Source organism: Aptenodytes patagonicus, chromosome W (genome assembly GCF_965638725.1).
Source record: "Aptenodytes patagonicus chromosome W, bAptPat1.pri.cur, whole genome shotgun sequence".
NCBI lineage: Eukaryota > Metazoa > Chordata > Aves > Sphenisciformes > Spheniscidae > Aptenodytes > Aptenodytes patagonicus.
The window spans coordinates 29,670,129-29,692,917 of record NC_134981.1 but is presented as its reverse complement, the minus strand read 5'-3'; the positions used below and the strand labels follow the sequence as shown (position 1 = coordinate 29,692,917).

Genomic DNA, 22,789 nt, shown 5'->3' with positions numbered 1-22,789 from the left:
CTCCCTAGGTACATTTGCAAAGCTATGCATACAATTTCTACTAACTGAGAAAGGAGAAAATAATCTCTATGCTATTTTATAAACACAGAAGATCGCTGAAAGCAAGTCACTCAAGTACATGCGACTATTTTTGGTGTGGTCAATTGTGGTCGGTTATGTAGCTCACAAAGCAACATCTTTTTTGTGTATTGCAGGTAGCATAGTGTACCTTGGGATGATGGTGGGGGCGTTCTTCTGGGGAGGCTTGGCAGACAAGGTGGGAAGGAGACAGTCACTCCTGATATGCATGTCTGTCAATGGATTCTTTGCCTTCCTTTCATCATTTGTCCAGGGCTATGGCTTCTTCCTCTTCTGTCGCTTGTTTTCTGGATTTGGGTAAGCTCCTCTGGTTTTGTTCATTTCTACAATACTGTGTGTTAATAAAACTTTCCTGTTTGGAAAAGTGCATTTAATGTAGGAATACAGTCTGTGTCAGGGGTGAGAGAATTAAACAAGGTAGCTACTACACTCATAAATAACAACCTGAAGGGAAAGAATAATGATTTTAGGGGAAAAGCACAGACTGCAAATTGTGAGATTGAGTTCTGTTCTTATTTTGCAACAGACTTGCTTTGTGAACTTGATCAACTTGCTTAACTTCTTTATGACTCAGCTTCTCTATGTATTGCTTGTTCAGTCAGCAAAATAATACCCTTCTCACAGGTGTACTGTAAGATTTCAGTAATATTTGTAAAGTTTCTAATGTCTTTGTGTGCATAATGTTGTTTATAATACCACTGCAGTCAAGACTGTCAAATTTAAAATGGGTCCCTAGAGCATGCCAAATGTTACTGCTCTTTTCAGAAGAATGATGTTTGTGGCCCTGTGTTTTGTCTTACTTTTCTTTTAATTTAAATAACTTCTCAGTTGTTGGAAAAGTTTAAGATATTGGTAATGATTGATTAAGTTTATTATTTTAAACTTACATGAGCTGAGATTGAGATACACAAGTAAACTACTATGAGAAAGCTTCTGCCTTTACTGCACCCTTGGATAATCAAGAGCTCTGTTCTGTAGAGCAGTTAGTTTAGCATTTCTGGTAATTGCTTGATTCAGATCAAAACTCCCAATTACAATTCCATTTCAGGCCACTATCAATCTTTAGGATGCTGAACAGGCAGGAGCTCCTGAAAGCACAGTATATTGTGTTATAAAGCTGTGCACATGAAGTCCATTGCTGGTATGGTTTGTTGGCTGTAGTTTATGTAGCTATAGTACACTAACACTATTGTGTGATGTTTGCAGTTTTAGCAACCCCTTGAACTGGTCTGAAGTAGGGTAGGGCTAGAAAGTCATACCAAAAAGAAATTGCCATAGCACTAAGTACTATTAAACTGATTTAGGAGGGGGGATAGAAGGGCAAGGGGAGAGAGGAAGGAGATGTGAGGAGTCCTCTTGCTAGAAGAATCTCCTCAGTCTGTCACCAAATTGTCAGATATGACTCTAAAAGAGGTTAAAAGGAAATGGCAACTGTTCTACTTCTTAAAAAAAACCCAAAAACTTAGAAAAACAAAAAAATCCCATCCAGCTTCTCTACATGTTTTTCATTTCATAGGCCACTATCAGTTCCAAGTGCTATGTTTTGTCTCTCCATAGTTCTGCATTTTCATCAAGGTCCTGACACTAGTTACAAGCTGTCTTCACTACAAAGGGATTTTTCTGTTCCTGTACCTCTATGGCTGGTTAATGGACCATTGTTCTGAGAAAACAATTTTTTTATCATGTTGCATGACACTTTCACTCTTTCATGATCCTGTCAAAGTCCAGAAGCTTGTTGTGTTCCTGCTTAGCCTGCCCAATTCGTGAGGGCAGTACTGGACCCTTGTGCCACAAAGGTTTGTCTTTTGGCAGACAGGTTTGTGACACTGTTGCCTTTCACCCAGATTGTCCCTCTTGGGGCATATGGGAAAATATGTTTGTCATGCCAAACTTGCCTGCAGGGTCTCCTCTTCACCTGTAGCAGTAACTTACAGTACCTGTAGCTTTACTCGTAATAGATGTATGTCCTGGATTGGGAAGCATGTTCAGTTTTGTACCCGGCTTATGATTAATGGTCTTTGAAGGAGCAGGCTCTTCATATCCATATCTTACACCTCCATGTGGGTCCCCACTGTATCCAAAGTCCTCCTACCTCATCTCTGAGAACTGCATGAACAGATGATGATAGATAATTTGCTACCACGTACTACATGAAAAAAAAAATCCAACACCACCACCACAAACCCAAGACCGCATGAGCTGCAGAGTCATTCCTCATAGCTATTACTGCAGAGAAAGATTCATGGCTGGCTCACATTTGCTGTTTTCTTCAAAGACAGGATTTCTCTCCAGAAGAACCTCCTTCAGCTGGTATCAGAGTTGCATTTTATCCTAGATATCAGCCATCGTAAAAGCCATGGGTTTTCTAGAACTGAATCTGTCCTTCATACCCTCAAGATGAGGGAAGGCTCTTCCATTTTCTGTTCTCACTGTTTGCCTGTGATGATATAGTTTTTCCACCAGACTTCGCATGTTTGGAGCCCTTCTTTTTCAGAATGTTCATCTGCTCACTCGCTCTCAGAGAAAGCTTACTTTTCACTTAAGAGTGGTATTCAAGATGGTATTTGTGTCACATCTGCCTTTCCTCTGTTTTTTAATCCCCTTTTGGCTATGATCTTATGTTGAGAGCAGCTGTAATAGCAACAGAGACATCATATGCCAAACACCAAGAAAGAAGGGAGAGGCTAGAACGTTCCAACTGCAGAGGCAGCAAAGTAAAATCTTTCCACTTTTAGACAGCTGTGCACAAATATACCCACTGTTAGAGCATACATCTTACAGTTCTCTATTTCCAGATACTTTGCATCAGCTGCTGTGTAAGGCAAACTCTTTTTGGTATCACTCACTGAAGAACTTCCAGATGTTTGTGCCAGCTTTGAAGCCATATCTTCTTGCAGTATGACAGGAAATTTGCTTAAAGGGTTTGAATTAAATCTTGAATGTTTATTGCATTCCTTTCTACATCCCACATCTTGCTCAAATGAAAAGGAAGTTGCGTCTGTTGAATGGGAATAGAAATTCAACTTAATTTCTCTTTATAACCTCTCCTCATTTTAGAGGTCCTGTCTTTGGACAGTAGATGTCAGTTCCCCTTTCTTAGTGAAAGACACTGAATATATATCTCTGTTATCAAGAGAAGAGCCTTTGTTCCAGTAATTTTGTGTGAATCAGAGCCCAAATATGAAATATGAATAATTTTAAGCAAAGAACTGAATGATACGTTTTAAAGGCAAAATAGTATTGCTACTCAGATCGGAGAAGAGCTGTCTGAAGGGACAGAGAGTTATCTGGACAATTTCATATAATTAAAAGTCAATAAAATTTTAAGAAGTATTCATAAGATATGAAATTGTTTAGGTGTATAGAGTTTAAACTGGTCTGTTGTCTTCTAGAAAATATAAAATAGATTAAGAAGCATGAACAATAAAACCAGTATCTGATAGAAGATTTTATTTATAAAAAATACTATAAAATAGATTCTCCTCAGATCCTCTTGTAGTCAAAATGAGTTTATAGAAGTAAACTGCTCAGGGAAAAAATCCCTTCTGATCATTTTTTGCATCTGAAAAACCTAAAACTAGCAAAAATTTTGCATTGCAAAAGAAGTGATTTGGAATACAAAACAGTATAAATAATATTAAGATATTGCTGGGTAAAGGGCATTGAGAGATATGAAAGTCTGAAAGGTGAATTTAAGCTAGTGAAAAGAATAAAGAAATGTTGGACAGTCTGCAAAATCATTTCTTTTTACAGACAATAATATCACAACTCTGATTCCTCCATTGATTAATCCAAAATCAAAACTCAAAAGGAAACTGAATCCCAAAGCCAGATAAAGGTCTAGGAGTGCTTTAGACATGGCTTCCTACAAAGTAAAAAGACCTAGACAAGAAACTGTGAGCTGTATTCATCATTAGCCATTGGGGGAATGTGCAAAGATTTATCATCAAAAAGCACCTTGTTAGATCTGTCTTTAAAATTTTAAAGGAAGGTTTCTCTACTACCAGAACATGACTCATAATATCGCTGCTAACTTGAATGGAACTGGAGTTGTTGCTTATTCAACACTGCCACTGTGAAGTATTAATCTCAGCTAGAGAATTTTATCTAACCTCCATTACAAAAAAAAAATTGCATTTATTTCATCTAAGCGATTAGTTTACTGTTTTGGTACTTTTAGATCATTTTAGATGTGGTTTTTCTAAGTACAATAACTCAATTTAGAATAAAGTGCTTAAAAGTGCACTATATATTTGTATTATCCCAGCAAATTTCATTTTGGTTGCCCTGAAGTAACCAAAGATGATACAATTTGGGAAAATGTATCATGCTTATCCAGCCCAAATGTTACTTCTAAAAGTAATCAAAGTTTTCATGTAGTAAAAAGCTAGTTGAAATAAACATATATATAACTGAGACCAACCGCAGTTTAGAAATTCTTCAGACAACCTCATATGTTTGCTCCCAGATGAAACTGATTCTTTTTCATGAGCAAAATAAAAAAGGTTAAATATATGTGTCCTATTTTACAAACCAAACATTATGTCCAGACTACAGAGATTTATTTTAATTTGCCAAAACTGCCAGTTTGGCCAAATTTCTTCTCCATACCCACAGAAATATTAGGAAATACAGATTAGATGTGGTTAACTTATGTAACCAAAAGCTATTAAGAACCTTTTCCCTGCCATTGCCCCCTGTGAATAAGAATCTCTCTCAAGATGTACTATCATATAGCGAGTGTTTCTTTTCCAAAAGACTTTAGACTATACTTCATTAAATCTGAGACTCCCCTTCAGACAGCTTTCTTAGCCCTTCCTCAGAAAATATCTTTAAAGCTACCTGCAGTCCTCCTTCCACATTACTGGGATCTAACAAGTACTGGTGTCAATGTAGTAGCACTAGACTTGTCATTTAGATCTTGCTCAAATCCATCACACTCTTGTGAGGAATCAACAGTTAGCTAAAATCCAAAACTGTGAATGAAGTTTCTTGTAACTAGCAGTTTTGAGGTGATTGCCTGTGCAAATTCACCCAAGTTGACTTTTACCACCACTTTTGTACATTATGTATAGTGGCAAGAAACTCTTACAGTTTTGTAGATCCCCCTTCTCTTAATGGCCAAGACAGGAAGGACATGCAAGTGGTCTGTATGCATAACAACTTTCAAAATGTTCCAGCAGAGATATGGACCATGTAGACACAGCACAAGGTAGTTGGCCTACACAAGCAGTTGCCTTCAGGAACTTCAGATCTAGACCAACAGGCTACTTTTATAATTGTAGAATAGAATAGAATATTTCAGTTGGAAGGGACCTACAACGATCATCTAGTCCAACTGCCTGACCAATTCAGGGCTGACCAAAAGTTAAAGCATGTTATTAAGGGCATTGTCCAAATGCTTCTTAAACACTGACAGGCTTGGGGCATCGCCCACCTCTCTAGGAAGCCTGTTCCGGTGTTTGAACACCCTCTCGGTAAAGAAATGCTTCCTAATGTCCAGTCTAAACCTCCCCTGGCACAGCTTTGAACCATTCCCACGCGTCCTGTCACTGGATACCAGGGAGAAGAGATCAGCCCCTCCCTCTCCACTTCCCCTCCTCAGGAAGCTGTAGAGAGCAATGAGGTCACCCCTCAGCCTCCTTTTCTCCAAACTAGACAAGCCCAGAGTCCCTAGCCGCTCCTCATAGGACTTGCCTTCCAGCCCTTTCACCAGCTTTGTTGCCTTCCTCTGGACGCATTCAAGGACCTTCACATCCTTCTTAAATTGTGGGGCCCAGAACTGCACACAATACTCGAGGTGAGGCCACACCAATGCTGAATACAGTGGGATAATCACCTCTCTTGACCGGCTGGTTATACTGTGCTTGATGCACCCCAGGATGCGGTTTGCCCTCTTGGCTGCCAGGGCACACTGCTGACTCATATTGAACCTGCTGTCAACCAGCACCCCCAGGTCCCTTTCTGCAGGGCTGCTCTCCAGCTACTCCTCTCCCAATTTATATTTGTGCCTGGCATTACTCCATCCCAGGTGCAGGATCCGGCATTTCGGCTTGTTAAATTTCATGCCATTGACGATTGCCCAATGCTCCAATCTACCTAGATCCCTCTGCAAGGCCTCTTGTCCCTCAAGAGAGTCAACAGCACCTCCCAGTTTGGTATCATCAGCAAACTTGCTAATGGTGCATTCAATTCCTGCATCCAGATTGTTAATAAATATATTGACCAGAAATGGCCATAGGATTGAACCCTGAGGAACCCCGCTGGTGACCGGTCGCCAGCCAGATGGAGCCCCATTCACTACAACCCTTTGAGCCCTGCTGTTCAGCCAGTTCTTCACCCAGCGCACTGCATACCTGCTCATCCCACAGTTGGACAACTTGTCCAGAAGGATGCTGTGAGGGACAGTATCAAAAGCCTTACTAAAATCCAGAAAAACTACATCCATCGCCTTCCCTTCATCCGCTAGGCGGGTGACCTTATCGTAGAAGGTTATCAAATTAGTTAAACAGGACTTTCCCTTTGTGAACCCGTGTTGACTGTGCCTGATGATTGCATTGTTCTTTAAATGCCTTTTAATAGCACCCAGTATGATCTTCTCCATAATTTTTCCCGGAACTGAGGTTAGACTAACAGGTCTGTAGTTTCCTGGGTCTTCCCTCTTGCCCTTCTTGTAAATTGGAATAATGTTGGCTAGCTTCCAGTCAGCAGGGACCTCCCCAGACTCCCAAGACCACACACCTTTCGGTAGGGTGTTATTGCATGAATAATACTGTCCTGCATACCACTGTGGAGGAGTGGCTGATACAGCAGGGGCACGATCTAGGATCCGTGAGCAACCCATGTTTTTAACAGTAGCAGGGATATGCTGACAAAGACGGCTGGTGACCTTGACCATCCTTCCCTGGGCAGAAGAAGGAGCCTCGCCACGTGATGAACAACAAAAGCGGAACAACACCCGGGATAAGGAGGAGGCAGAGATCGGCAAGACCAGCCGGCAGCTACCAATGAGAAGGGTGTTGTGAACGCGTGGACAGCTGTGATGAACCAATTATAGGTTGTTATGAAGCGCGTGTCCGAAGGTGTTGTGAGTGCGTGTATAGCCGCAATTAGCCAATCATAAGTTGTTAGGAAGCGCGTGTTCATAGTAGATAACTATATAAGCCTTGTTATAAGTGTAAATAAAGGAGGATGACCATACTCATATTGAGATCCATCATTACTCCGGATTCGCACTCCCGCTCCGCCGTCGAAACTGGGAAACTCCGACATCTGGTAGCAGAGGATGGTTAGACGTGCGTCTTCGAGACTGCGGTAAGAGCAGCGAGAGAAGGGGAACGGGAAACTAGCGACTGGGAGTTGTACTATCCTGTGATCGGAGGGGATAGATACGGAGCAGCCTGATCAACTGCCTCCCAGCGGGATAGCTGCCAGCATGGAATTAGAGGCGGCAGCAACGTTGCTTGCGAGTATCCTCTCCAAGAGAGGGATAGAAGCAACGGTAAAACAACTTTGTAAGTTGATTAAATTAGGACAGCGTTGGGGTCGTTTTAAAGACACCCATACGATTTTTTCCATGCTCGAATGGAAAGAATTAGGAAAAACTATGTGGGAACAGACTATTGAGGGAGACGAAAAGACGGAAAAGGAAATCAAAGCAGTACGAGAGCTGTGGAGATCTGTCTTAGAGACTCTGAAAGCCATGAAGGCGGAGAGGGAGGTGGCGTGTGCTGCCGCTCAGATGCTGGCCCCGCAGCCTCCGCCCGAAAAGCCAAAGAGCACGGAATCTAGACTCTCACGGTTTTTTGGGCTGTCGGCGGTAAGAGGAATGTCGGGAAGCCCATTTAAAACTGTACAGGAGCTCAAGGACAGCGTTGAGTGTCGCTCCGGTTTGTCCGACCCGGCTAAAACATGTCCCCCGGGTCTCCCGGCTACGACCCATTGTTCTAAGAGTCCGGAAGTTGCCGGTGGGGAGGCTCACCAGGCAACTGAGGCGGTCGCGGAAGAGCGACGACCCAGGGAGGAGGAGCGGCTGGTTCCGTTAACTCCTCCCTGGCCAACAGCCCCGCCTCTAGGAGTCTCTTCAGGTGCGTCTACTCTGCCACAAGGTGGCAGCAAAGAACAGAGTATGGCTGAGACTAATGAGCTCCTGAAGAAGGTAGTGCAACAGTTACAGGACTTAACAATTACAGCCCAGAGGGGAGGTATGGAACACCTGTCCGGGGCATCAGGGGGATCCCTACCCCCTTGCCTCCCTGGGCCACCAGCGGCGGTTCAGCCCAGACGCTGGAGCGAAGTGGCTAGAGACGCTATTTTGGATGGACAATGGCAAGCGGCATCTGACCTTGGAGCAGGCACCTTTCCCGTGCTACAAGAGAATAACGGACATAAGTGGGCACCTCACGATTGGAAAATTTTGCAGCAAGCTAAGAACACTGTGTCTCAAAAAAAAAAAAAAAAAAAAAAAAAGAGGGAAAAAAAAAAAAGGGGGGGGGGGAAGGTAATCTACCAGGATCCTGCCACGGGCCAATGGCTGGGCCCTGTGCCTGTAATCTTTAGTGGAAGGGGATATATGTGTGTTTCTACAGGTAATGGACCGGTCTGGGTGCCCAGCAGATCTGTGAAGCCTGCATTATCATCAGGACAACAGGAATCAGAGGACCCGTAACTGCAAAACTTAACTCTGAGCGGTTTATCTTATCTTTTACCACTGTGTTTCCAAAGACAGTGGTGAAGGGTGAGATAAATTGCTTAAAGTGTTTATGGTGTGTGCCGTGGGTATTATGTCAGTGTTACCATTGTGATAAGAAGTGGTGGGCCCGGTGCACGCACGCACAAAGGTGGTGTGATACCTGCTATCTGAAAGAAGTAGTGCTGTATAGAATATTAATAACCACTGGACACGAAATACAGTCCACGAAACTGCCAAATTGATTATTGTTAAAAAAAAAAAAAAAAAAAAAAGGGGGGGGGGGGAAAGGCAATTCGCCTAGAAGGGAAAATGTTGAGCCAGGCAGATGTGATCGTAATTGGGCTAATCTTAATAATCCCAGGGTCGGCAACTATATATCGCATTAACCCTACGCCAAGAAGATTCAACAAGATCAGGGGTTATTCGATACCTGGCTTAAGAATATATTTGGGGAACTGCCATCTTGGATAATAAGTTTAATAGAAGAAAGCTTACGCATTTTAATTGTTATATTAGTAATAAGTATATGCTCTTGTATAATTTTTAGCTGTGTGAAGAAAGCAATTATGAAAATTGTTAATCAAGTCTGGGTTGCTCAAAAACAAAAAGGGGGAATTGTGGAGGAGTGGCTGATACAGCAGGGGCACGATCTAGGATCCGTGAGCAACCCATGTTTTTAACAGTAGCAGCGATATGCTGACAAAGACGGCTGGTGACCTTGACCATCCTTCCCTGGGCAGAAGAAGGAGCCTCGCCACGTGATGAACAACAAAAGCGGAACAACACCCGGGATAAGGAGGAGGCAGAGATCGGCGAGACCAGCCGGCAGCTACCAATGAGAAGGGTGTTGTGAACGTGTGGACAGCTGTGATTAACCAATTATAGGTTGTTATGAAGCGCGTGTCCGAAGGTGTTGTGAGTGCGTGGACAGCTGTGATTAACCAATTATAGGTTGTTATGAAGCGTGTGTCCGAAGGTGTTGTGAGTGCGTCTATAGCCGCAATTAGCCAATCATAAGTTGTTAGGAAGCGCGTGTTCATAGTAGATAACTATATAAGCCCTGTTATAAGTGTAAATAAAGGAGGATGACCATACTCATATTGAGATCCATCATTACTCCGGATTCGCACTCCCGCTCCGCCGTCGAAACTGGGAAACTCCGACATACCACGAGCAATGTATTGATTTAGGGCTTCTTGGAAGTGAGCACCTATAACTCCTCATCAGCACTTTCCAGCTTAGGAAGGAAAGAGGAAGACCTTGTTTCTGATTCTGCTAGTGAATTTTCAACATTAAAAAAAGAACTTAATCAGATTCGCGAGTATTGTATTCAGGGAATATTGTAGGAGTGCAATTCAATGCTGTGCCTGAGCCCTGGAGGGTAAGAAATCCTAGCTATAATCTGCTTATACTTTGAGAACTGGAGAGCCCCCAGTTCATAGCACCACTGAGCTAGCAGGGCTTCCCCATCACAGCAAAATGAGCTGTGGTTCCACCCTTGGCCATGCCCCTTCCACCGTTCCTCACCCTGGGCTTCCAGGAGAACCTCCGAGGACAATCCGCCCCCGTTGCCTGTGACAGGGTAATTCACTAGTGAAGCCTTTTAGTGTTTTCACTCATGAGAAGAAATGAGATACAGCTCTTGTTAGCTGTATACCTAACAAGAATTCATGAATGTATGAACCTTTGCAGAACTGGCAGAGAGTATAAGAGCTAGCAGTCTCAACTATGGGAAACACTAATTGTAAAGCTAAGAGTTGACTGGCAGTACTTCATGAAGAGCTGTCTAGAAGGAAGTGACAAAACAGCAGACCCCTAAACAAGTGTAACAGCTCAATCCAGTATTTCATCGCTGTACTTGAAGATGTCTTAAAATAAACCATATTGCTGTGGCACTGAATTTTCTTAGGACTGAAATACCATTTCTGTATTCATGTTTTCCTTTTAAATATTTGTTTTAATCTGTTTTAAGCTTCCTTCTTTTTGCTCTCAGTTTGGCAGTCATTGAGATGACAGCATAAATATGCATTTATCTTTAAAGTTCAGTTAAAAATTCAAACCATTCAAGATACTGCTTTAAAGTATGTAATCTGGTATGTGAGAATATCTCTTCAAGCTTCACAGGTATTTTCTTCAGCAGGAAAAATAAAACCCACAAGGACTTGTTCTGTTGTGGAACATTTGACAGCTTGCATTGGTAGTAAAGAGGTAAAGACAGTAAAAGATAATCTGGAAGCTGGTACTGAAAATGATACATAATTTGAGTTAGACTAAGTTTTGTAAAACCAAATTAAACTTTTTTTTGTCCAACTAACCTTCAGACTATTATTCTTTGGGAAAATTACTAATATTTTCAGTTAAAAGAAATGTATTTTGACACTTGTCAGTAGACTGCCATGATTACAGGATTTTTGTAATGGTGAAAGTCAACGCTTTGTGCTGGTTTCAGTTCCAGCAACCACTGACAATCCACTTGAATCACTAAACATATCAAATTGTACATAGAGTTTTCAAGGAAATCTTTGACAAAAATTGTGTCCAAACTGGTGAAAGTTTCCTCAAGAGTTCTCCAATACATGGTGCAATTTGAGAAAAAAACAGTCTTGCCAGAAAAGCTGCTTGTAGTTTGGGTTTTAAATGACTGCAACTATGGGCTTGTTCAAACTTTAACTAGCTGTTACACTCTGCCTTAATCCATGATATATATCTCCTTTTAGGATTGGTGGAGCTGTGCCGACAGTCTTCTCCTATTTTCCAGAAGTGCTTGCTCGGGAGAAACGAGGCGAACACCTGAGTTGGCTCTGTATGTTTTGGATGATTGGTGGTATCTATGCTTCTGCAATGGCTTGGGCAATAATTCCTCATTATGGTAAGAAAAACATCTCTTTGTGATTTGTAGCTCTTCTAGTATAAAAGTAAACTCTTAAAGTATAGTTTAAAGAGGGGACTTTATGTCTGTTCTCAAAATACCGATCCTGCCGTTAAGAAAAAATCTATTCCTTTTGGGGGAAGTAAGGAGAATAAATTATACCCTAAATAACAATATATTAAGTGGAGCAAAAAAATTACTGGAAACTTGGACACATGAAAATACAATTGGTGTTATTGTTGAAACTGGAGAAAATAGGTGCTATGGAGACTTGTGTCAGAGAAAAATAGCTTTTAAAATGCCAGATGTCAAATTTGTGCTAGATTTTTTTGTTTGTTTGAAACAGAGATAAAATGTCAATTATACACTCTTGAGAAAGAAAAGAAAGGACCATCTTAATGTTTGAGGCACTAGTTCTGAATATAAAGCTGTGCTCAATGTTTTGTTCTTAGTAGATCTTTTTAAGTGGTATAGAAATACAGAAATCGAACAGAGTGCACTTAAATGCTGTAGGGGTGAATGAGGGTGAATAAGACAGAAAGCTTGCAGTGGTTGAAGTTCTATGAACATGCAATATATGCCACTTTGTGAAAAAACTCTTTACTGCCCTGACATGGTTAAACATTATGTGGAGGAACAGATTCAATTCTTAGTATCTCGGGCTTGCCTTTTAGAAGAATTAAGTGTTCATGGCTCTCAAGGGTCACTGAGACTGCTCAGTGGTTCTTAAAAATCAGCCTCTGCAAGTACTTCTCCCTGGCACTCTTCAAGTAAAGCAACGTTGTGAGTCAGCTGGCATCCAAAGCAGCTTTCTTAAGCCAAGCAATGAGGTTTATCACAGTTGGATTGTGAAAGAGAGGAAAACTTCATAAGGTTTGCCCAAAGTGATTGGAACATTTAGCAAGTGGTAATGCCCAGAAATAAATTATAATCACGCAGACTAATCAAATATCTAGACTGATGTATTGAGACTAATTTTAGAGTGCCGTACACGCAGCCTGAATATGTGTCTTTAACCTTGCCTTTTGGCTTTGAATTGCTGGAATGAGAGAGGAATTTTTGCTGACAAGACACAATGTGGATAATTTTTTCCCAATTAGTAAATAGCTCTGGATGCCAAGTACTTTTTGCTTTCCTATGTATTTTTATTTTCTTTATCTTTTAGTGCAAAATGCAAACATTATGACAGACTGATTTAAATAGGTTGTCTAATTTCATTGTAGATTTTATAAATAACTCAATATCCTTTACTGAGGTGCTTTAAAAATGTCACATGGCAGTATATCTCAATGAATAATAATACACATCCTTATACCAAAGCAGTGGCACTAGAGGGAATAATTTTCTTCTTTCTTTGGAAGTGGAAGAATATCAGCAACAAAAAGCCATGCCGCACTGATTTTTTTTGTGTCCTTCTGCAAAAATATTTGTGAAATCACTTAAGACAAAAGAATGTAAAAACAGGATTTAAAAGACAGTATTCTTCAGTGTTAGCCATATAAAGTCATAACAGCCAAAAGGAGGGCTAAAAAGGAAGCTATAAACAGCAGAAACAATCCTTTCTCACAGGAAAAGAATTGGGTTTACACATCATTTTGGCAAAATTAAACAGAATCTATTTATGGGGTTTGATAAGGTCTTAAAATTGTCTTCACTTTAAATTAGACTTGATAATTATGTTGTGAAGTTTAAAACCTGTGTCTTAGTTCCTAGTGGAATCGCTCCAGCTCAGGACCAGGGGCAAACTGCTTTGTTTTCATGATGCTGTGCCAAGTTCTCAGGCACTACCAAGTGTTCCCAGGGCAAACCCTGCTCTAGCACTCGGGAGAGTGTGGTCACACATTGCTGTGTTCTCCTGGAAACATTTCAGGTCAGGTTAATAACAGCTCAGATGTCTGCACCATTTGTATCACATGTGTTTATGAGGAGACTTTTGTAGTGGTATTTTCTCTTTTACAATTTCTACATGGTTTCCATGGAATTATTTTGCCAGAATTAAGCAAAGATACAGATTTTTCTCCAAATCACTTTCAGTCCTTCTCATCATTCACATCTCCACTGACTAGGAAGCAAAACATTAATTTTGTAGATTTTTTTTTCCCCTCCCTCCTCTACAAATGTATTCCTTTCATTTGTACTGGTTCTTATATAAGCCACTTCAAAAAGTCCTAGATTCACAGCCAGTTTACATTATCTAGCCCAAGGCAACCAGTGAATCTGAGTTTACCAGTTGAACATTTAGCAATAATGAGAAAACAAAGATTACATTCTCCATATGTAACAGTTTATCTCTGTTTTTGTTCAAAAAGCATGAGAGTGTCTGAAACCTGAGTAACGCTCTGAAACATAAAATAAAGAGAAGCTAACAGTTGCCTTGGCACCAGTGTGTTGTCAAGAGAGGACTCAGTGTGATGTAGTGCTGCAGTGACCACATGCTGAAAGGTTAATTTCATCTGGAAGACAAGCATCTGTTTCAGGGCTTCTTTAAGTCTATAGCTGTTGGTTTGCGTTTAAAGATTGAAAATGGATGTAGACTTGTTCAGAGTTTCTGAAACAGGAGTTCAGGTCATGGAGAAGGTATTAGAAGAAACATCTGCAGAGAAATGCTTCTAACTGCTGCCAATAAACAAAGTTCCAGATTAGGCTGCTACAGAGAAATTGCTTTATGCACTACTTAGGCCAGGCTGGATAGGAAGGATAATTACTCTTTTATAATCCATTTTGCAAGTGCAACTTTAAATTTAGCATAATGTCTCAAGGTAGATGAGTTCAAAGACTGTCAAATGCATCAAATGTGTATCACAGTATTGTATAAAAGGTTAATTTTTCAAATAATGAGGAATCTTAAGAGTGAGGAATTACATTTCAGCTTAAAATCCAGATAGTGATATATTATCTTTTTGTCACACCAAGTTTATGTATTAGTTTGAGGATAGGAACGAAAAAGAATCATCCAAGTTGTTCTAGCCATTTTACCCCCTTATTAAAAAACAAAAAAGAAAGTTATAAAATTATCAATTCTACAAAAAAATGTATGTTGCCTGCAATACACATGTATTATTTTAAAAATGAGTCTAGATTTTTATTGTGCCATATCTCCAAATTAAAAATCAGGGAAAGCTGGATAAGGATTTCAGTGTATTTAAACTATCAGGTCTGGTATTCCGTGTACTTTTATGTTTTGCATATATGATGTATACGAGCCTTTTCTGGCTTCATAAATTACAGAAAAACCTTTTGGAATTCAAAATATTCCCTAGAGTTTTTTGCTTAGTGAGAAACAAATATTGACCTTACTGATTTGTAAATCTTATTCCTGAACAAGAAGGGGAATACAGGGCCTAAAAGAAATTCGATTGCAAGGCAGACAACTGGAGGTGATGGGGAGTATGACCACGATGGTGCAGGTATAAAGGCTGCTACAGCATAAACTGCAGTTGAAAACTGAAGCCCAGGAAACACAGGATTGTGTGACAGCAAGCAGAAGACTGCATGAAGCATAAAATAAGATTGCATGTTCCTTTTTTTTATATCACTAATGATTATCAGCAGTCCTGGTTAACGGGGGAGGTCCCGGACGACTGGAGGCTTGCCAATGTGATGCCCATCTGTTCTGGTTTCGGCAGGGATAGAGTTAATTTCCTTCTTAGTAGCTGGTACAATGCTGTGTTTTGGATTTAGGATGAGAACAAAGTTGATAACGCACCGATGTTTTTAGTTGTTGCTAGGTAATGCTTACACTAGCCAAGGACTTTTTAGTTTCCCATGCTCTACTGACTGAGAAGGCTGGAGGTGCACAAGAAGCTGGGAGGGGGCACAGCCAAACTGGCCAAAGAAACATTCCATACCATGTGACGTCATGCTCAGTACATAAACTGGGGAAAGCTGGCCGGGGGGGCCGCTGCTCGGGGACTGGCTGGGCATCGGTCGGCGGGTGGTGAGCAATTGTACTGTGCATCACTTGCTTTGTGTATTATTATCATCATTTTATTTCAATTATTAAACTGCTTTTATCTCAACCCACGAGTTTTTCTCACTTGTGCTCTTCCAATTCTCTCCCCCATCCCACTGGGTGTGGGGGAGTGAGCGAGCAGCTGCGTGGTGCTTAGTTGCCGACTGAGATTAAACCACGACAGTCCTTTTTGGCGCCCAACGTGGGGCTCGAAGGGTTTGAGATAATAACAGATTAACCGGAGTGTATTAAGGAACTTATATCTGTTAATAGTTGTGGGTCACAATGTTGGTTTCTCTGTTCTCAATATTGATTTGTATAATCTGCATCGCACTCTTTTTCCTGCTGTACATGTTAAAGATTGGTGTTGGTTTTTGCAGTTTGCTGTGGTCTGCAGTGATTAGTGATGCCTCGCTTGTGAGGTTTGTTTTTAGAACATTGACCTTGACCTTAGTGTGGTATGTAAGTTTCGCAATGAAGCCGTTACTGTACCACGGATACCATTTCGTGGAGACAACTAGCAATTACAGAAACTTTTCTGAGAGGTTTTTTACGGAGGAAATACAGGATGGCAGTGTCACTACCTTCTTCTACGATGTTTCCTCCCTCATTACAGTAACTTTTCAGTATTTTGAACATCCTTGGGCAGTTAAGATACTATTATTAATGCTTCTTTGGAAGATTGTTTCGGTTTTGTCTAAAGTTGGTAAGCAATTTAAGAATATCATCCAGAGATCTGCCCCAAGGCTGAATAGTTATGAGTGGCAGGGTGTGTGGGACAAGATGGGCAAGTACCTAGGCAAATGGGCACCCCCAGTGTTTTGGAACTTCACCCCTGAGCAAGTGCAGAATCCTGAAGAGTTAGTAGAATATTTGGACAAAGTATGCTGTCACCCTGGCAACTCCAGAGAGATGCAGATCACTGCAACGTGCTGGGGCCTGGCCCATGCCTACCGAGCCCTGTTCAACACCATTCAGTACCCTCAAAGGGAAGAGAAGGTCTCTGGATCTGACAGTAAAACGACACGCACTGCGGCCACTCAGACCCGGGCAACGCGCCCTGCGGCCACTCCAACCCCAGCGACAGGCCGTGCAGCCACTCAGACCCCGGCGACAGGCCCTGCGGCCACTCCGACCCCAGCAACATGCACTGCAGCCACTCAGACCCTGGCAACACGCCCTGCGGCCACTCAGACCCTGGCGACATGCACTGCGGCTACTCCAACCCCGGCAACAGGCCCTGCGGCCACTCAGACTCCGGTGACATGCACTGCGGCCACTCAGACCCGGCAACAGGCCCTGTGCCTGAACCAAAGAACCAGCCTGTGCCGGTATCAGTCGCCCCTGTACACAAGAAGAAATTTTGGAAGCGGAAGTCAGCTCGTTTAGTAAGGGAGGAAGAAGCTTCTTCTAAAAGGGGGCTGGAGGAAGAAGTGCACAAGACAGACGACCCGGGAGAAGGGCCATCACGAGAACGGGAGGAGGAGAGCCGGCCGTTGATCGGGGAGGAAGAAGAGGAAGAACTCATAAACGAGGCAGTGACCACCCGATCTCTATCCCTGAGTGAGCTGCGAGATATACGAAAAGATTTCAGCCGTCGTCCAGGCGAGCATATTGTCACCTGGCTGCTCCGATGCTGGGATAATGGAGCCAGTAGCCTAGAATTAGAGGGTAGGGAAGCCAAGCAGCTGGGATCCCTTTCTAGGGAAGGGGGCGTTGACAAAGCAATTGGAAAAGGGACACGAGTCCTCAGCCTTTGGAGGCGACTCTTGTCAAGCGTGAAGGAAAGGTATCCCTTCAAGGAAGATGTCATATGTCGCCCAAGCAAGTGGATCACCATGGAGAAGGGTATCCAGTTTCTGAGAGAATTAGCTGTGCTGGAGGTGATTTATGATGACCTGAACAATGAACAACTATCCAAAGATCCAGACGAAGTCAAGTGCACACGACCCATGTGGCGGAAGTTTATAAGGAGCTCACCATCGTCATATGCCAATTCATTGGCAGTGATGACCTGGAAAGATGGAGAGGAACAAACAGTGGATGAATTGGCTGGTCAACTCCGGCAATATGAGGAAAGTCTCTCTTCCTCCCTCGTCTCGGCTGTGGAGAAACTGTCCCGGGAGATCCAGCAACTCAGAGAGGATAGGTCCTACTCCTCACCTGTACGGACCAGTATCTCGGCTATTAGGAGTCAGCGTTCTTTTGCTCAAGAGAGAGAATATAAAGGGCACACACCATGGGGCACCCTATGGTTTTACCTGCGTGACCACGGAGAGGACATGAGGAAGTGGGATGGGAAACCTACCGCAGCCCTAGGGGCATGGGTACGTGAATTGCAAGGGAAAACAATCACAGAAAGAGGTTCTTCCAGGAAAATTGCTGCTCCAGTTTCCAGCGGGCAGTTCCCCAGACAGAGTAGAAGGGCTGATCTTACTCCTGATCTTAATGAAGAAACTTCTGACTCGTATGTACAAGAAGTGAGAAATGAGTACTGTGATGAGGACTAGAGGGGCCCTGCCTCCAGCCAGGTGGAGGAAAGGGACAACCGGGTTTACTGGACTGTGTGGATTCGGTGGCCTGGCACATCAGACCCACAGAAGTATAAGGCTCTGGTAGACACCGGTGCACAGTGTACCCTAATGCCATCAAGCTATATAGGGGCAGAACCCATCTGTATTTCTGGGGTGACGGGGGATCCCAACAGCTAACTGTATTGGAAGCCGAAGTGAGTCTAACTGGGAATGAGTGGCAGAAGCACCCCATTGTGACTGGCCCAGATGCTCCGTGCATCCTTGGCATATACTACCTTAGGAGAGGGTATTTCAAGGACCCAAAAGGGTACCGGTGGGCTTTTGGTATAGCTGCCTTGGAGATGGAGGAAATTAAACAGCTGTCCACCTTGCCTGGTCTCTCGGAGGACCCCTCTGTTGTGGGGTTGCTGAAGGTCGAAGACCAACAGGTGCCAATCGCTACCACCACAGTGCACTGGCGGCAGTATCGCACCAACCGAGACTCCTTGATTCCCATTCATGAGCTGATTCGTCGACTGGAGAGCCAAGGAGTGATCAGCAAGACTCGCTCACCCTTTAACAGTCCCATATGGCCAGTGCGGAAGTCTAATGGAGAGTGGAGACTGACAGTAGACTATCGTGGCCTAAATGAAGTCACGCCACTGCTGAGTGCTGCTGTGCCGGACATGCTAGAACTTCAGTACGAATTGGAGTCAAAGGCAGCCAAGTGGTATGCCACAGTTGATATTGCTAATGCATTTTTCTCAACCCCTTTGGCAGCGGAGTGCAGGCCACAGTTTGCTTTCACTTGGAGGGGCGTCCAGTACACCTGGAACCGACTGCCCCAGGGGTGGAAACACAGCCCCACCATTTGCCATGGACTGATCCAGACTGCACTGGAACAGGGTGAGGCTCCAGAACACCTGCAATACATTGATGACATCATCATGTGGGGCAACACAGCAGGAGAAGTTTTTGAAAAAGGGAAGGAAATAGTCCAAATCCTGCTGAAGGATGGTTTTGCCATAAAACAAAGTAAGGTCAAGGGACCTGCACAGGAGACCCAATTTTTAGGAATAAAATGGCAAGATGGATGTTGTCAGATCCCAATGGATGTGAACAACAAAATAACAGCCATGTCTCCACCAACTAGCAAAAAGGAAACACAAGCCTTCTTAGGCGTCGTGGGTTTTTGGAGAATGCATATTCCAAATGACAGTCTGATCGTAAGCCCTCTCTATCAAGTGACCCGAAAGAAGAACGATTTCAAATGGGGCCCTGAGCAACAACAAGCCTTTGAACAAATTAAAGAGGAGATAGTTCATGCAGTAGCCCTGGGGCCAGTCCGGGCAGGGCAAGAGGTAAAAAATGTGCTCTACACCGCAGCCGGGGAGAATGGCCCTACCTGGAGCCTCTGGCAGAAAGCACCAGGGGAGACTCGAGGTCGACCCCTAGGGTTTTGGAGTCGGGGATACAGAAGATCCGAGGCCCGCTATACTCCAACTGAAAAAGAGATATTAGCAGCATATGAAGGGGTTCGAGCTGCTTCGGATGTGATCGGCACTGAAGCACAGCTCCTCCTGGCACCCCGACTGCCGGTGCTGGGCTGGATGTTCAGAGGGAGGGTCCCCTGTACACATCATGCAACTGATGCTACATGGAGGAAGTGGGTCACACTGATCACACAACGGGCTCTAACAGGAAACCCCAGTTGCCCAGGAATCTTGGAAGTGATCATGGACTGACCAGAGCACAAAGATTATGGAATATCGCCAGTGGAGGAGGTAACGCATGCTGAGGAGGCCCCAATGTATAATGAACTACCAGAAAATGAGAAGCCATATGCCCTGTTCACTGATGGGTCCTGTCATCTTGTGGGAAAGCATCGGAGGTGGAAAGCTGCTGTATGGAGTCCTATGCGACAAGTTGTAGAAACTGCTGAAGGAGAAGGTGAATCGAGCCAATTTGCAGAAGTAAAGGCCATCCAGCTGGCTTTAGACATTGCTGACCGAGAGAAGTGGCCAGTGCTCTATCTCTATACTGACTCCTGGATGGTGGCAAATGCCCTGTGGGGGTGGTTGCAGCAATGGAAGCAGAGCAACTGGCAGCGCAGAGGCAAACCCATCTGGGCTGCCGCATTGTGGCAAGATATTGCTGCCCGGGTGGAGAACCTGGTTGTAAAAGTCCGTCACGTAGATGCTCGCGTACCCAAGAGTCGGGCCACTGAAGAACATCAAAACAACCAGCAGGTGGATCAGGCTGCTAAGACTGAAGTGGCTCAGGTGGATCTGGACTGGCAACATAAGGGTGAATTATTTCTAGCTCGGTGGGCCCATGACACCTCAGGTCACCAAGGAAGAGATGCAACATATAGATGGGCTCGTGATCGAGGGGTGGACTTGACCATGGACACTACTGCGCAGGTTATCCATGAATGCGAAACATGCGCTGCGATCAAGCAAGCCAAGCGGTTAAAGCCCCTCTGGTATGGAGGACGAAGGCTGAAATATAAATATGGGGAGGCCTGGCAGATCGATTATATCACACTCCCACAAACCCGCCAAGGCAAGCGCCACGTGCTTACAATGGTGGAGGCAACCACCGGATGGCTGGAAACATATCCCGTGCCCCATGCCACTGCCCGGAACACTATCCTGGGCCTTGAAAAGCAAGTCCTATGGCGACATGGCACCCCAGAAAGAATTGAGTCAGACAACGGGACTCATTTCCGAAACAACCTCATAGACACCTGGGCCAAAGAGCATGGCATTGAGTGGGTATATCACATCCCCTATCATGCACCAGCCTCTGGGAAAATCAAACAATACAATGGACTGTTAAAGACTACGCTGAGAGCAATGGGTGGCGGGACATTCAAACATTGGGATACCCATTTAGCAAAGGCCACCTGGTTAGTCAACACTCGGGGATCTGCCAATCGAGCAGGTCCTGCCCAGTCAGAACTTTTACGTACTCTAGAAGGGGATAAAGTCCCTGTAGTACACATAAAAAATATGCTGGGGAAGACAGTCTGGGTTATTCCTGCCTCGGGCAAAGGCAAACTGATGCGTGGGATAGCTTTTGCTCAAGGACCTGGGTGCACTTGGTGGGTGATGCAGGAGGATGGGGAAGTCCGATGTGTACCTCAAGGGGATTTGATTTTGGGTGAGAATAGCCAATGATCTGAATTATGTGATATTAAGTACTAATTATAGTTATAATAGTTATACTAATAATACACAGATATACTAAAATAGTAATAATATTATATGCCATACTAATGATATTACAATAAGAATCACCCAGACTAATGAAGAATAACTTCAGTGAAACCAAGCAAAGCACAGTGATGATGGTACCAGAACTGACTTCAACATGAAGCAATCCAACACCACATACCATCTCCATTTTTCCTGCCCTGAAAGATTATTATGACAGATGGAGCCCGAAGTCATGGACTAAATGAACTTACCAAACATTTTAGAGGGATGGCCCACAGACTAATGGAATGATATCTCTGTGTGTGTGTGTGTATATATAAAAAAAAAGGGGGGTGGTGATTAATGAAAATGTACTGGAAAATATGAGACTTGAGCATGACGCAGATGGTATAGAATAAGGGGTGGATATTGTCCTGGTTTCGGCAGGGATAGAGTTAATTTCCTTCCTAGTAGCTGGTATAATGCTGTGTTTTGGATTTAGGATGAGAACAAAGTTGATAACGCACCCGATGTTTTAGTTGTTGCTAGGTAATGCTTACACTAGCCAAGGACTTTTTAGTTTCCCATGCTCTACTGACTGAGAAGGCTGGAGGTGCACAAGAAGCTGGGAGGGGGGCACAGCCAAACTGGCCAAAGGGACATTCCATACCATGTGACGTCATGCTCAGTACATAAACTGGGGAAAGCTGGCCGGGGGGGCCGCTGCTCGGGGACTGGCTGGGCATCGGTCAGCGGGTGGTGAGCAATTGTACTGTGCATCACTTGCTTTGTGTATTATTATTATTATCATATTATTCTTATTATCATTTTATTTCAATTATTGAACTGTTTTTATCTCAACCCACGAGTTTTTCTCACTTGTGCTCTTCCAATTCTCTCCCCCATCCCACTGGGTGGGAGGGAGTGAGCGAGCGGCTGCGTGGTGCTTAGTTGCCGACTGAGGTTAAAGCACGACATCATCTACAAAAGGGGCTGGAAGGAGGATCCGGGGAACTACAGGCCTGTCAGCCTGACCTCGGTGCCGGGGAAGATTATGGAGCGGTTCATCTTGAGGGCGCTCACAAGGCATGTGCGGGACAACCAGGGGATCAGGCCCAGCCAGCACGGGTTCATGAGAGGCAGGTCCTGCTTGACCAACCTGATCTCCTTCTATGACCAGGTGACCCGCCTAGTGGACGAGGGAAAGGCTGTGGATGTGGTCTACCTGGACTTCAGTAAGGCCTTTGACACTGTCTCCCACAGCATTCTCCTAGAGAAGCTGGCGGCTCACGGCTTAGACAGGTGTACTCTTTGCTGGGTAAAAAACTGGCTGGACGGCCGGGCCCAGAGAGTTGTGGTGAATGGAGTTAAATCCAGTTGGCGGCTGGTCACGAGCGGTGTTCCCCAGGGCTCAGTTTTGGGGCCACTTCTGTTTAATATCTTTATCGATGATCTGGACGAGGGGATCGAGTGCACCCTCAGTAA

At 43.7% G+C, this 22,789-nt stretch overlaps 1 protein-coding gene across 2 annotated transcripts in view; it reads left to right on the top strand.

Annotated features, from left to right (window-relative positions):
• The window catches only part of LOC143172018 (synaptic vesicle glycoprotein 2C-like), a 161,832-nt gene that overhangs the window by 54,761 nt on the left and 84,282 nt on the right, over positions 1–22,789 (top strand). For both annotated transcript variants that reach the window (XM_076361232.1, XM_076361231.1), the window contains exons 3-4: positions 195–375; positions 11,488–11,639. In XM_076361232.1, coding sequence (XP_076217347.1) covers positions 195–375; positions 11,488–11,639 — 333 coding nt within the window. The remainder of the gene's footprint in view (positions 1–194; positions 376–11,487; positions 11,640–22,789) is intronic.